The sequence below is a fragment of the Engystomops pustulosus genome, chromosome 1, assembly GCF_040894005.1.
Source record: "Engystomops pustulosus chromosome 1, aEngPut4.maternal, whole genome shotgun sequence".
In the NCBI taxonomy this organism is placed as follows: Eukaryota; Metazoa; Chordata; class Amphibia; order Anura; family Leptodactylidae; genus Engystomops; species Engystomops pustulosus.
Genome location: NC_092411.1, coordinates 95,078,953 through 95,093,189, shown reverse-complemented (window position 1 = coordinate 95,093,189; position 14,237 = coordinate 95,078,953). Strand labels below are relative to the sequence as shown.

The following is a 14,237-nucleotide window of genomic DNA, read 5'->3' as shown; positions in this document are numbered from 1 at the left end:
CCGCATGCGTTTTTTAAGACTGCTTGAAAACGGCCCAAAAATGGGTTCAAAGCGCCATGTGTGTATCATAAACAAAGGTCTGGTATCATAAACAAAGGCATGTAACATGGCCATGCTGGGGTCCAATGCAAAATCAGACCTCCTTACTGTAATATGTTATGTAAATCACTAGTATCCTCATAAGGAGAAGATACCCCTTATGGAACCCCTAAAATTCTTGGCCCAAGTACAGAAAGAAAAATCTTCATTTGCATTTACATAAAAGTGAGCTAGTGCACCCTCTTTTACAGGGGGCAGATTACCGTTAAGCAAGGCTAAGGCCAGTGACACGCGTGGCTTTTTGGTTGCGTTTCTGCTGCGATTTTGAAGACATTGAAAACACAAAAACGCATGCGGTTTTTAACGGACTGCTTCAAAAAACGGACCAAAAACGGGTTCAAAACGCCATGTGTGGCATCACCCTGAGGGCGCTGTCCCACGTTGCGTTTGCAGACGCAGACCAAACCACGCCCACTGGGGCGGTCCGCGGTCCGATCGCATCGCCAATTTCCATAGAAACATAGAGAAACGCCGATGCGATTGGACCGCGGACCGCCCCGGTGGGCGCGGTTTGGTCTGCGTCTGCGTTTGCAAACGCAACGTGTGACAGCACCCTAAGGCCGGCGCCACACAGGGCGCTTTGTCTGCGCTTGCAAACGCAGACAAAGTCGCGCCCACCGGGGCGGGCCTCGGCCCGATCGCATCGGTGTTTCTATGGAAACGCCTGCGATCGGGAACGAGCCGCCGGTGTTTCGCGTTAAATTAACGCCGCATAGAAACGCTGATGCGATCGAGCCGAGGCCCGCCCCGCAGACAAAGCGCCCTGTGTGGCGCCGGCCTAAGGCTACATGCACGGCCATCCGTGGTCCATTTTTTGTGGCCAGTGTGTCGACCGAATGTGAAGTTTGCTCACATGCCGAACATAAAATATAGAATACTGTGGCCTGAGCTACAAAAACAGGCATGAGTATGATCTGTGGCTTGGGAAGTCGGCTTTGGAAACTATAGAAATGCACATTCCGGTGTGTGTTGTCTTTAATCAATGGTTAGCACACACAAAAAACGATTGTGTGCATGAGAGCTACTGGGTCATAAAACTAAAGCTAGAATCACAACATAACTGTACTGTCAGCTCTGCTACTTATCAGGGAAACAAGAACTCTGTGCGTCATATAGCAATATAGTGCACAGAGTTCAGTCGCCAGCATAGTGATCAGTCCCTAGTACTTCTCACGTCCATCATAACGGAAAAATGGGAAATCAGGATAGTTCCCATCTGCATTTTGGCTTCTGTTTTGCAGTTTCCTCAATTTTAAAAATGGATTGTAATTTAAACAGATGCCTGTGATGAACAAGTAGCAAAGTATCAGTTTATTTAAAAGGATTGGAGGCAGTATTGCACCTAAGCACACTTACACTCTGGTTTATGTCCCCTGAAACAGGATCTGTTCTTTCTTTATCTTATAATGGCCTCATTTTGGACAAAATTGTCTTTTAAACCCTTAACCACCAGGCCCTTTTTTGTTTTTGCATTTTCATTTTTCACTCCCCACCTTCAAAAATCTATAACTTTTTTATTTTTCCATGTAAAGAGCTGAGTATGGGCTTGTTTTCTGCATAACAAATTGCATTTTATAGTGAAGGTATTTAATATTCCATGCCGTGTACTGGGAAGCAGGAAAAATAATCCAAATGCAGCGAAATTGGAGAAAAAATGCATTTGTGCCATTTTCTTGTGGTCTTGGATTTTATGGCTTTCACTGTGCACCCCAATTTATACAGGTTTTATAATGTTTTCATACATTTACAAAAATTAAAATCTCCTGTACCAATAAAAAAATGTCTTCATTTGGCCGCATTCTGGCGCTAATAACTTTTTCATACTTCAGTGTACAGAGCTGTGGGTGGTGTCATTTTTTTGTGAGTTGAGATTACATTTTGAGGACTTTACAGCTTTTTGATCACTTTTTATTCTAATTTTTATGTGTTGCAAATCAGTGAAAAAGTGGCATTTTCTACTCTGGGCACTATTCCCCATTACAGGGTTACATGCCCAGTAAACCATTATTATATTTTCATAAATCCCTGCTCAGGTCCCACAGAGTTTACCATCTTTTAAGTGGTGCATGTAAGTTTATTAGCTTGCAACACAATATGAAAGTTAAATCCCGCGCTCAGTCCGAATCAGTCGGAACGTCTGATGGTAAGCCCCCAATTTGTGGCGCATTGGAAACCAGCACAGCTGCGCCAAAAAAAGATTGCGTGCGCCAAAATCCCAGCACAGACACCTGTTAAATACCTTTCCAAGCCGTGCAATCCCCGAAAAAAGGTGCAAAATCAGATGAAAGTGAGCAGCGGCAGCCTAAGGGTGATGCCACAAATGGCGTTTTGAACCAGTTTTTTGGTCCGTTTTTAAGAAGTTTGTTAAAAAACGCATGCGTTAAAAAATTATCAATTATCTTGATTGAAAATGTTTTTTAAAAAACTGATGTTTTTTAACGCATGCATTTTTAACGGACTGCTTAAAAACGTACCAAAACTGGTTCTAAACGAGTGGCATCACCCTCAGTAAATGAGCCCCAATAAGTGTGATTTTAAGAAACTCCTTTAATTGCAGATTATTATCAGTATAGGCTACATCTGTTTTAATTGCAAAAATAACTGGTCTGTCTTTCAGATATTCAAGGAGATTCACTACTCGTATAAAAATGCAAAGACTGTTGTTGAGAACAGGACCGACACTAGGATGTCTTTTGCTGATGCTCTCAATGGTGCTTGCAAGAATTATTCTGTCTTGCAGTGACTTGGTGTTGCAACTGGATTCTTTAGAAGATGTTTGGGATGGTGAGACAATTCTATGGCATAAAACAAAAGTATACAATGAAAGCACACATGAAGTTACTGTATTTCACCCTGCCAGTATCTAATAATTTTTAGGAGACTGCATTTGTGACCAATATTGCAGCCCCCATACAGCCCCACGATTTAGGTGCTGAGGTCAGGTCTGCAATCCCATAAGATTAAATGAAGTTGGAAGTATATCACCTGTTTTTGTTGTTTTTTGTCACTGCTGTCTAATGCGATCTATCTCAATATCCATCCTCAATATCTATCTATAATGGCCTGCTGGTCGGGCATTACAAACTTGAAAATGAGGAAAGTATATTTTCGTCTTTCTCTTACCCTTGTCCCCTTTTATGATTTAGCACTCTGAAGTGATTTGACAATATTGAAAATATAAGGACTGTCTGTTAAAGGGGATTTCCCTGGAAGACAAGGTCGGCCCTATCCACGTGATAGGGCCTAACTTGCTAATCAGTGGGATTATCAGTGCTGGGACCCCCACAAATTGCGAAAATGAAGGCCCGACCGTCCCCTCATCGCTCCATGAGAGTAATGATGACCATTCTCTCTGACGGAGAACAGTGAGCGCGGCACTCGGCAATTTCCGTCAGCTCCATAGAGATTAATGGATCAGCACGGTCATGCGCGCCTGTCTGCTCCATCACTCTCATGGAGCGACGAGGGGTCCATCGGACCTATTGTTTTCCTGATCTGCGGGGGTCTCAGCACTGAGCCCCCACTGATCAGCAAGTTAGGCCCTAGCAAGTTAGGCTTACATTTGTATTTATTTATTCTCGTGTTTAACCCCTTCACGCTCCGTGGCGGATATATCCGCCACGGAGCGCAGTGACTTAGCGCTCAGTGGCGGATATATCCGCCACGGCGCTTATGCCGGCTCGGCTCTGGATCAGAGCCGAACCGGCATCGGGAAACACGGGGTGCTGGCTGTAACTAATAGCCGGCACCTCAGTGTAACACCCGCGATCGGAGTTGTCTCCGATCGCGGGTGCTTAACCCGTTAAATGCCGCGGTCAGCGCGACTGCGGCATCTAACAAGCATCTGGGGGGTCTTTCCCCCACGATCGGCCCCCCCGAACCGTTTTCGGGGGGCGCCGATCATTGCCATAGCAACTCTGGGGTCCGATCTGGACCCCAGAGTTACTTGCAAAAATTGCCAGTAAGATGGCGTCTGTGACGTCATCTTACTGGCACAGTGCCAGCCTATGCAAGTGTATAGGCTGACACTGATAATACTCTGCAATACATGAGTATTGCAGAATACTATTATGAACAAGCAATCAGAGGATTGCTTGTTCATATCCCATGGTATAAAAGTGAAAAAGTAAAAAAAAAAAAGTTATTCAATAAAAAAATAAAGTCATAAATCACTAAAAATGCCCCAAACCCCCAAAACATATAAAGAGACATATAACTCAAAAAAAAGTCTAAATCATAACACAAACCCCACATATATAGTATCACCGCGTCCGTAACAACCCGTAGAATAAAAGTAAATCATTATTGAACCCCCACGATAAACGGCGTTAAAAAAAACTGTTATAAACCCTCCAAAAATTATGATTTTTACCTTTTCAATCCCACAAAAAATGCTATAAAATGCGATCAAAAAACCATATGTACTCAGACATGATACTGGTGCAAAGTACAACATGTCCCGCAAAAAACAAGCCATCAACCAGCTCCGTAGCCAAAAAAGTAACAATATTATGCCACTTGGAAGATGGCAATACATAAATGATAGATTTTTCCCCACATTAGGGTTTTGTTTGACAAATTTAGTAAAACGTAAGAAAATATATTCATGTCTGGTATCCCCGGAATCGTATCGACCCATAGAATAAAGATAACATGATTATTAGTCTATACGGTGAACACCAAAAAAAAAAAAGTAAAAAATCCAGTACAGAATTGATGCTTTTCTACTCCTGCCCTCAAAAAAAGTTCCTAAATTTTCAACAATAGGTGATACCAACCCCAAAATGGTAACAATGGAAAAAGCATCTCATCCCGCAAAAAAAATGCCGTCACATGGCCCCAATAACGAAAAAGCGAAAATTTTATAGCCTTCAAAAGGGGCCAATGAGGAAACTAAAATCCTGGCAGCTGCAGGGTGCTCCTTCCCTTCTGCTCCTCGCTGTGCGCCCATAAAACAAGTCACAGCCACATGTGGGGGGTCGCTGCACTCAGGAGAAATTGCAGAACAAATTGTATGGTGGGTTTTCTCTTTTTATATTTTGGAAATGTGTAAATTTTAGTGCTAAATGAACGTATAAGGGAACAATATGACCATTCTAAATTTCACCTCCATTTTGATTCAATTACTATGAAGATCTCAAGGGGTTAACAATCTTCGTAAAAGCTGTTTCTGATAGCTTGAGGGGTGCAGATTTGAAAATGGGTAGATTATATAGGGGGTTTTGATGCTAAATATGTAAAATTTCATTCAAACAGTATTTATCCCCAAAATAGTCAATTCTGAAAATCCGGAAAAGCGATATTCTATTTGTAAGCCGCGTGACATCAAAATAAATTATCCAGACATTTCAGAAATTATGAAAATGTAAAGTAGACAAATGGGAAATGTTATTCAGCAACTTATTTAGGTGGTAAATCTATCTGCCTGAAAACGCAATGATTTAGAATTTCGAAAATGGCAAATTTTTCAAAAAATTTATCATATTTTCTTTTTTTTGTAAATAAACGCAAAACTTATCTGCCAGAATTTACCACTAAAATGAAGTACAACATGTGGGGAAAAAACAATCTCAGAATCGCTTTGATAAGTAACAGTGTTCAAAAGTTATAACCATATAAAGCGACGCAGGTCAGAATCCAAAAAATGGGGCTGAGCCTTAAGCTACAAAATGGCTGCGTCCTTAAGGGGTTAAACTTTAGTGTTTCTCACTTTTTTTACTTTTACAAACTTGAACATGAACCAGTGATGCTCTGATCGCTGGTTCAAGTCCAATACACTGCTCTACAATACTTATGCATTGTAGAGCAGTTTAAACTGTCTGAGCCTGCAGACGCAAGACAGTTTACAGTCGGACCCAGAAGTGGGAAGGGTACTGACTGCGCAGAACATCGGGCAGCCCCGGTAAGCGGCGTGGGGGATCCACTCCATAGGGGGAACACCCATAGAAATTAACGGACTGATTAAAGGGCCAGCAGCATTTTAATTCTTCATTACAGTCTCTATGTCATCAGCATTTTTAAATGCAAAATTTTAAATGACAACTGATTACATATAAGCTTATATTTTAAGGACCCATTTGTAAATGAATTATGCTGATTCCTGGAATACCCCTTCAATAATACAAATAAATTTAAAAAATAGTCTCTAAATTCAGATACTGGATTATTCCATAGGTTAACAATGTAACATAAAAAATGCCAAAATTGTCATTATTTTGTCACCCATAAAAATATTACCCGTACACCACTCCATTTACTGAAGTATAACACATACAGGTGTTAAAATGGTATTATGGTATTACAGTTATTATTCTTTTTTAAAGACATTAAAATATAACAAAAACTCTATCCAGTGAGTTGTAAAAGGATACAATTTTCCCTTATTTTTAAATGATATACCGGTAGTTACAAACAAAATGAAAAACTGGAAAGTGTGGTGTGCATATGTATTCAGCCTTAACCATTTAGTTATTCTTTAAACCTACGGTAATACTGAATATTTATGTGTGTTTTTTTTTCAGGCCATCGGCTGTTCACCCATGTGCTATGTGCCACAGACATTCACCTGCTTCTTTTATCACTGTTTCTCTTTCCACTTTTGTTCTGGAGAATGGAGGAACATCTTGGCACCTTATACTTTCTGCAGTTGTCCTGTCTCTGCACACTGAGCTCTGCCATTCTTTATCTTCTTATTTCCTCTTTTCTGCCTCTGCCACCTGTCCCTGCTTCTGGATATCTTGCCACCCAGTTGGCACTATTGATAGCTAAGCACAAAGCTTTTATATGGAGACTTAGCAAAAAGTGGTCTTTCATGTTGCCATATGGGATTTTAATAATCACTCAGTTCATTTTTCCAGAATCTCCTCTTCTCTTTCATATCTGTGGAGTAATCAGTGGACTGGCCGGTATCCTTTCAAGTAAAACTCATAAAGAATTTGGACATTCTATTCTATGATCGTATATATTTAAAAGGGCAGTTACAGGCTAAACATTTTGGCAGGTACTTAGTTAATTATTCCAAGGGAATTTATTTTCTGTTAATATTTAATAATTTTTAATAATTTTTTTATATTCTGGTAGATGTACTGTACAAGGTTACAGTTTCAGCATCGGTGCAGCTCTAGAAAACTGCACAACCATTAGATCTTTTTTGCCAACTGAACTCTCAAGGATCTACTGCATAGCAATTGTTTTAGAAGGCCCAGCTTTTATCTTAAAAGTGGTACTTAATGGGGTTAGCGGCTTTACTTCATGTTTTTGTAATGCGTGTGTAATTGTGAGCGGAGGATATTAGGTAATTTACCAATATACATCTATTAAAAGTTCTGCATCACTTTCTTCAAATGTAAAGTGAAGCCACTTGATTCAGAAGTGTCATGTAATGTTTTACCTTAGAAGGTACTATTCCTGTACATAAAATAAAAAAGCTGACTAATAACGGAGAGTCATGTGATTTCTAACTGCCCATAAGCAATTTACTTTCCAGAACCTTAAGCGGAACTTGTCACCACATCTTCCCTTAGAGCCCTATTACTAACCAACACCCTTTTTGTTAGCTAAAATTTTTTCCCTTACATCCCCATAAATCAACTTCATCTTATATTACCTGGCATCAGAGGGGGCGTGTCCTGCTCTGCCAAAGGTCCTTTACCCAGTTACTTTTGCAATGTCTGCCCCATGAATGTATCTGATCACATGGCAGCATCATGGCATGATCACAGTTGCCTCTGTGAACTTCTACTCCTCCCTATTCTCCATGGAGGCTGCTGTGATTTCATGTTATCAGATACATACATGGGGTAGACTATGCAAATGTAACAGGACCTTATGCGACATCACCCTTGTCACATGACATAATGTAGCCAATGATGTAACAGAGCTCTCTCTCTCAATGTTGCACATAGCAGCTTCTTCTGTAGCTGTGAGACCTGTCAATCAGTAACAAGGAAGCAGGACAACACAGTAACCACTGAATATGCAGGGCCTCATTGGGACTCTATTGGGCTTACATCGAGTAACTTACAAACTGATTTCTTAACATTGCAGTCATGGGAAGGAACCATTTAGGGATAAGAGTAATGCTTGTTAATAATTGTTTTTAATGAAGTATCAATTTTGGGTGGGTTAATTTGTTCTCTTTAAGCTTGTTATACATGTATACTATAATAAGGTCCTAGAAGGGGGATTGGTTATTGGCCATTAGCCATTTTATTGGCAGGAATGTCTGGCTGATGAGGTAAAAGACATTTCTGAACGAGGGAGATTTACTTCACATTTTAGGATAGCATTACTGAACATTTAATAGATGTACAGGCAGTCCCCGGGTTACATACAAGATAGGGTCTGTAGGTTTGTTCTTAAGTTGAATTTGTATGTAAGTCGGAACTGTATATTTTATCATTGTAATCCCAGCAAGAACTTTTTTGGTCTCTGTGACAATTGGTTTTTAAAAATGTTGGGTTGTCATAAGAATAAATATTAACACTAAAGCTTAATTACAGACACCTGTGATAACTGTTACAGCTGATCATTGTGGCCTAGGACTAAAGTACAATAAATTACCAATATCCAGAGGTCCGTTTGTAACTAGGGGTCGTATGTAATGTGGGGAATTGCTCTGGTAGTTGACAGGTAGCAGTGCAGGAAGCAGTGACACACGCAGGTTTAAAAGTCCAACTTAAGTGTTTATTCACACTCGCAAAACAGAACACAAATTCAGCCTTGGCTTAGGCACATGCAAAAACATTATAAAAGTAATTCCTGCCCGGCTAGGAGCTGTCTAATACATTTTGAGGACCCTAGCTATCCGGGTACCAGGCTGCCTGGCACACGCTCTTGGCCAGCAGCAAGACAGGAGACCCTCAGTTACCTTTGCTGTGAGAATGCAATCTCACTTTCAGCTCTCCAGGTAGGGCCTCTCCTACTGCTTCTGGCCTGCAGACTAAATCAGGCCCTAACGAGGCCTGTGACCTGCACCTGTGGGCTATACAAAAGCCCAGGACCGAAGCCCGGGTGGAGTAGGAGTCCCACTACCAGCCTACCCCTACTCCATAATAAGCAGGCCCAGTACGGACATTACCAATGTGTCTGTGTTAGCTAGGCCAACACAGACAAAACAGACTATTCCTGCTTATCATGTCTGCATTAACCCTTGGGTTACTGCAGACAAACCCAGGGCTTTTACCACCAGCATTTCATCTGCCTGTAAGACAGATAGCGGTTTTCCCACACAACACCTCTCACTTTCTCATAGTAAGTTGAGTGTTCTTAAGTAGGGGACCGCCTGTATTGGTAAATTACCTAATATCCTGCACTCACAATAACTGTCCATGACTAAGAGGAGGCCTTGCACACATTACTAACCACTTTATGTAAGGTGGCCAACCCTGTTAAGTTTAAAGACCAACCAGATATGGAAATCAGCAGGACATGGTATAGAAGACACAGGCCTTTGTCCCCCAAAGTATGTCTCCTTCATGTGCCCCTGGCTGCTGTATTGTGTTCTGTGTGTTTTCTGTATTATAGGTCAGCTCTGGGGGTCTTCTTTATTATAGGTCAGCTCTAGAGGCCTCCGGTATTATACCTCTGCTTTTGGGGTGGTCTTCAGTATTACACATGAGCACTAGGGGATATATTATATTCTACTCCTGGGAACTTCACTATCACAAACATCTGCGCAGGGGGGGTGCTGTGATTGGTTGCCATGGGCAACTAGAAATATTCTGACTTTCAGACAGCTTGATAAATCTGCCCCAATGTCTTAATGGTGTGAAAAAAGAAGGACTCCTTCCCCAACCTTCAATTGCCACCATGGGGTATATTTGGTTGTCATGGCTGCTAGGGGCTCTAGAGAAGCCTCAAGGGTTGTCATGAGCAAATACCTATTAGGATGTGGAAAAAAGTACATGTTTGGTATCGCCACAACCTCAACATCCCTGAAAATAAAATTCAATCACAGTAAAAAAGAAAAAAAAAGAAAAAAAATGTGATTTACCCGGTGAACACATTTAAAACACAATTCTTAAAACACAAAAAAACAAGGGTGGAATTGCAGTTTTTGTGTCCTCCTATATTCTTTCGGTAGTTCCAGGCAGCCCCAGATGTGTTGCTTTTTAATAGCGCAGCATGTCCTGAGCTGTGGACTACAGTTGGAGGTCTTGAGTCCTAACTGATTAACCCTGTGATGAGACGATGGCCTGGATGCCTACAGGGTGCGGCCACACGTACTGTTTGCATTGCGTTTGTAAAGGCATTACCACACAACATGGGGCCACACCCATAAAGAGGACCACCTCTAGGTCATGTGCTGCTGCCCTTACCTAGACAGTACAGTAAGTACAGTTCTTTTATATGTACCTACCTCTTTTTCAAAAGCAATTCACAATTATCTCTACAGCTTTTAAGTTGTCTGAATGGACTATTCCCAATTACCAGTTAAGCAGGTACAGCTGCTCTCACATGTGGCCTTTACATTGCATTTTGAAACACAATGCGAAGGCTGTTTTGAGGTTTGCCTAACAGACACCAGGTAAAATGAATATATGGGAATATGAGGAAAACAATTTTTAGCTAAAAGAAGAGTGTCAGTTAGTTACTAGGGCTCTATGGGAACCTAAAACTAGCTGTATTTGTGAATAATGTGGTGACAGGTTCCCTTTAAGAAAATATTTAATGGGAGCAAATACAGAAGGTAAAAACCATCAGTCTCATTCATAGAAAGACCAGATTAGAAGCCAGTCCAGCTTTGGAACTGAATTTTTGGACATATAAAACCTGTACCAGAATAATGGGATGAAGAAAATATGGAAAAGACTTGGGACAGCTTATGATCCAAAGTAAACCTTATTCTATAAAGCATGTGAGGGACAGTGTGATGGAATGGGCATTGGATGGCACTTCATAGACTGACAATGAGCCAAAAAATATAGTGAAAGCAGCTGATCATGCAGAGCCATGAATTTTGTGTCACTGTCCAAATATTTCTGGACCTTAATTTATATACATATACACATTTTTTGTAGCAGTATTCTTTAAAGGAAACATAACATCAGGTATCTACCTATTAAAGTATATCTGATGGTAAGTTCCTACTAACATTCTAAACCCTAAACTATCTTTCCCTAATCCTATAATCCTTTCTAACCTAATCTACACTTTATATAACTAATATGCTAATTTTCTGCAGAGGCTACTGGGAAGCCTTAGCTCCCATAGCCCAGAGAGGCTACTCCACATCCCAGTAGACTCTGCTGCCAATTTGCATATTAGTTGAAGTTTAGATAAGGTTAGTAAGTATTATTGGGGAAAGATAGTTTAGGGCTTTCAATGTTAGTAGGAACCTACCATTGGATCTACCGTAGTAGGTAGATTCTGAATGGTAGGTTTCCTTTAATGTGAGTGAATCAACTATACTTGTTGAAGATCTTCCTTACAGATATCCTGCAGTTCGAGCTGGATTACTCCATCACTTTGAGCTGTCAGTTTTAAGAAGGCAAGCACTGGATAGTACCCACCTTTGCAGCTGCTTGGGGTCCTTTAACCTGGCACGGTTTATACCAGCTCAAGCGGAAAGTACTTTACTACATGACATCAATTCCACAGCACAAGAGCGGTAGGTAGCATTTTGGATAACTTTATATTAAACTAATCAAAGCTATTTATTTTTAAGCGAAAATACAAAATGAGACAAATAAACTTTTGCCAAAATGTGCCATAGGTTGACACAATTTGTCCCAAAAAATTTATATAAAAAGGGTTGTGGCCATATTTCAAAGAGGTGCTGAAATATGAGGGACTAAGTTGAATCATAAATGCTCCAAATTGTAGAGTAATTCTCTAGTATACACTAAGACAGTGATGGCGAACCTTTTAGAGATCGAGTGCCCAAAATGAGACCCAAAACACACTAGCTTTTCCCAAAGTGCCAACACGGCAATTTAGGCAGCAACAAACGTATTGTTACCAGAATCTTTGAGCCCCAATCCAACCCTGTCCACACCTTCTCACTCTTTGGACAGGACCAAGCAACACAGGATGGGTCACTTTAAAATAGAAGGGTACTACTTAGACTGCCTCAGACTGCAGGAAGGTGCCATGTCAGGCAAACTCTGTGCCTGGGAGACAGCCCGTGTGCCCACAGAGAGGTCTCTGAGTGCCATCTCTGGCACCAGTGCCATAGGTTCGCCACCACTGCACTAAGACAACTAAAAGTGTGTAAAAATAAAGTAGACTGGCTAATCCAATAACAAAGTTATCATTTGTCCCAATGTGATTTCCTGTTTTTGATTTGGTAACATTCCTTTTCTCCCTCAGACTTCCATTCACCTATATCGATGCATATGAGTCCGTTCTCTCAAGTGATTTCCCTATAGGAGGCGCAGCAATGCACAACTCAAATGTTACAAATCTTAGAGAGTCTCCTGTTTGGTTAGGAGATCCAATTTCCTTGGAAGATGAAATGTTGGAAGCAGGTATTCTTGCTTCTCTGAGGGAATATGAAGAACAGGAAAAGCGGAAGCAGGAGACAACCCTAAACAAATCCAGTGTGTCGGCACTTCGGTAAGATGTTGAGGCTGGACAGCCTCTACTGATTCCTAACATGTAAGGATTTTGTATTTCTCCATGTTGACCATGTTAACATTTTTCACTTACATATACTTTCCGCCAATTTGTTCAAGTTGTGAATGTTCGTATGAAAGGTTGTTCACCATAGAGGTCTTTAATATTTGGTTGCAAGTTGCAACACCATGTTCCTGCATCCATCAGCTTCCCAGCTTGGCAAAAAAGTGCAAAAATCCAGAATCGTTAGGTAGAGGCCGTGTGCTGTAACTATAGGGCTGACTCGGAGTGAAGCGGATGGGAGGTGGGTCTGCAGTTATAAAGAGCATAGAGATATCCATTTCTGAATCCGATGCACTGTTATTGCTCAAATAGATTGGTGCTCTTTACAACCCTTCACGGCCTTAATGATCAAATATTGACCAATAAAATTATAGGACAACCCCTTTAAACAGAAAATGTATAACTTGAGAATAGAATAAGTTGAATATAATTCCATTTTAAATGCCTTGCTCTTATGTTTTTTTCTTTTGTCTTCATTTATTAGACTTCAGCAACTGGAGCGCATGGGATTTCCCACGGGACATGCCGTAGTTGCATTAGCTGCCACAGGAAAAGTGGAAAGAGCTGTGTCTCTTCTTGTGGAAGGAGAAATTGGTGAAGAAGTTACTGTGGCTTATGAAAGCACGGCTTCTCGTGGACAGCTAAACTCAGTTGATACAGGGCACATAAATCCACCTAGAAGAACTTAAAATACTTCATAATTCACAATTGTCAGAAAATAGGAGACCTAAAATTTATGTTTTTTTTATTTCAGAAATAATTAGTGCAGATGATAATAGTAAACTTTGTAAAATACTTAATTAGTTAAAAATCTCCTCTATTCATTTTTTTGTGCTCTTTTCTTCTCCTTTGGTAATCACTGTTTCTGAAAGACTTGTCAAGTTCACTCAAATTAGAAGGATAAGGGCTAAAGATTAACTTACCGTATTTTTCTGATGATAAGGCGCACCAGTTTTTTGGTGGCTGCTTGGGTTAGAAGGTGGTCCGTGCCGGCAGCAGATGAGGAAGCCACGTGGTTCGCACTATGGTGCCTGTGGTTCGTGCCCGGCATGGTCTTCAGTTCCCGCTGGGGATTTGCTGTTCAGGGGCTGTCTCTGGGGACCCACGTAAGTAGAGCCCGATGCCCTCCTCTGACTTGCCTCCTCCAGTCACAGCTGAGTCCCCCTCTGGTACTGCCGGCCATGCAGGGTCGCAGCTGCAGCTCCAGTCTCTCCATGCTGATGCCCTGCTCCGACGCACAGAGGGGCAAGAAAATCATAGGATATTTTGTGCGCCTTATAGTCCAATAAAATATGGTATCTTTATTAACTTAAAGATAAGGGCTAAAGAGATAATTCATTAGAAACCTTATTATGAGTTGTCAGTGGGAGGGCAGATTCACAATGCCGTGATCGGGCAGTGAATCATGGACAAAACACACGGTGGGGCAGACTTATCAAAAGTGGCGGATGCTGGATGATAAATCTGGTGTAGTGAAAGACTATCTAGTCTTTGCACCTCCTAGTTAGCTTAGTCTA

General features: G+C 41.1%; 1 protein-coding gene across 3 annotated transcripts in view; it reads left to right on the top strand.

Moving 5' to 3' along the window:
- RHBDD3 (rhomboid domain containing 3) overlaps positions 1 to 14,237 on the top strand; it is a 16,620-nt gene extending 2,383 nt beyond the window's left edge. For 2 of the 3 annotated variants that reach the window (XM_072148410.1, XM_072148419.1), the window contains exons 2-6: positions 2,717 to 2,883; positions 6,621 to 7,004; positions 11,545 to 11,710; positions 12,412 to 12,657; positions 13,205 to 14,237. In XM_072148410.1, the coding sequence (XP_072004511.1) occupies positions 2,748 to 2,883; positions 6,621 to 7,004; positions 11,545 to 11,710; positions 12,412 to 12,657; positions 13,205 to 13,409 (1,137 nt within the window). In that variant the 5' untranslated portion in view covers positions 2,717 to 2,747 and the 3' untranslated portion in view covers positions 13,410 to 14,237. Of the gene's footprint in view, positions 1 to 2,716; positions 2,884 to 5,928; positions 6,002 to 6,620; positions 7,005 to 11,544; positions 11,711 to 12,411; positions 12,658 to 13,204 lie in introns of those variants that run through there. The other variant, XM_072148429.1, reaches the window with a different exon arrangement.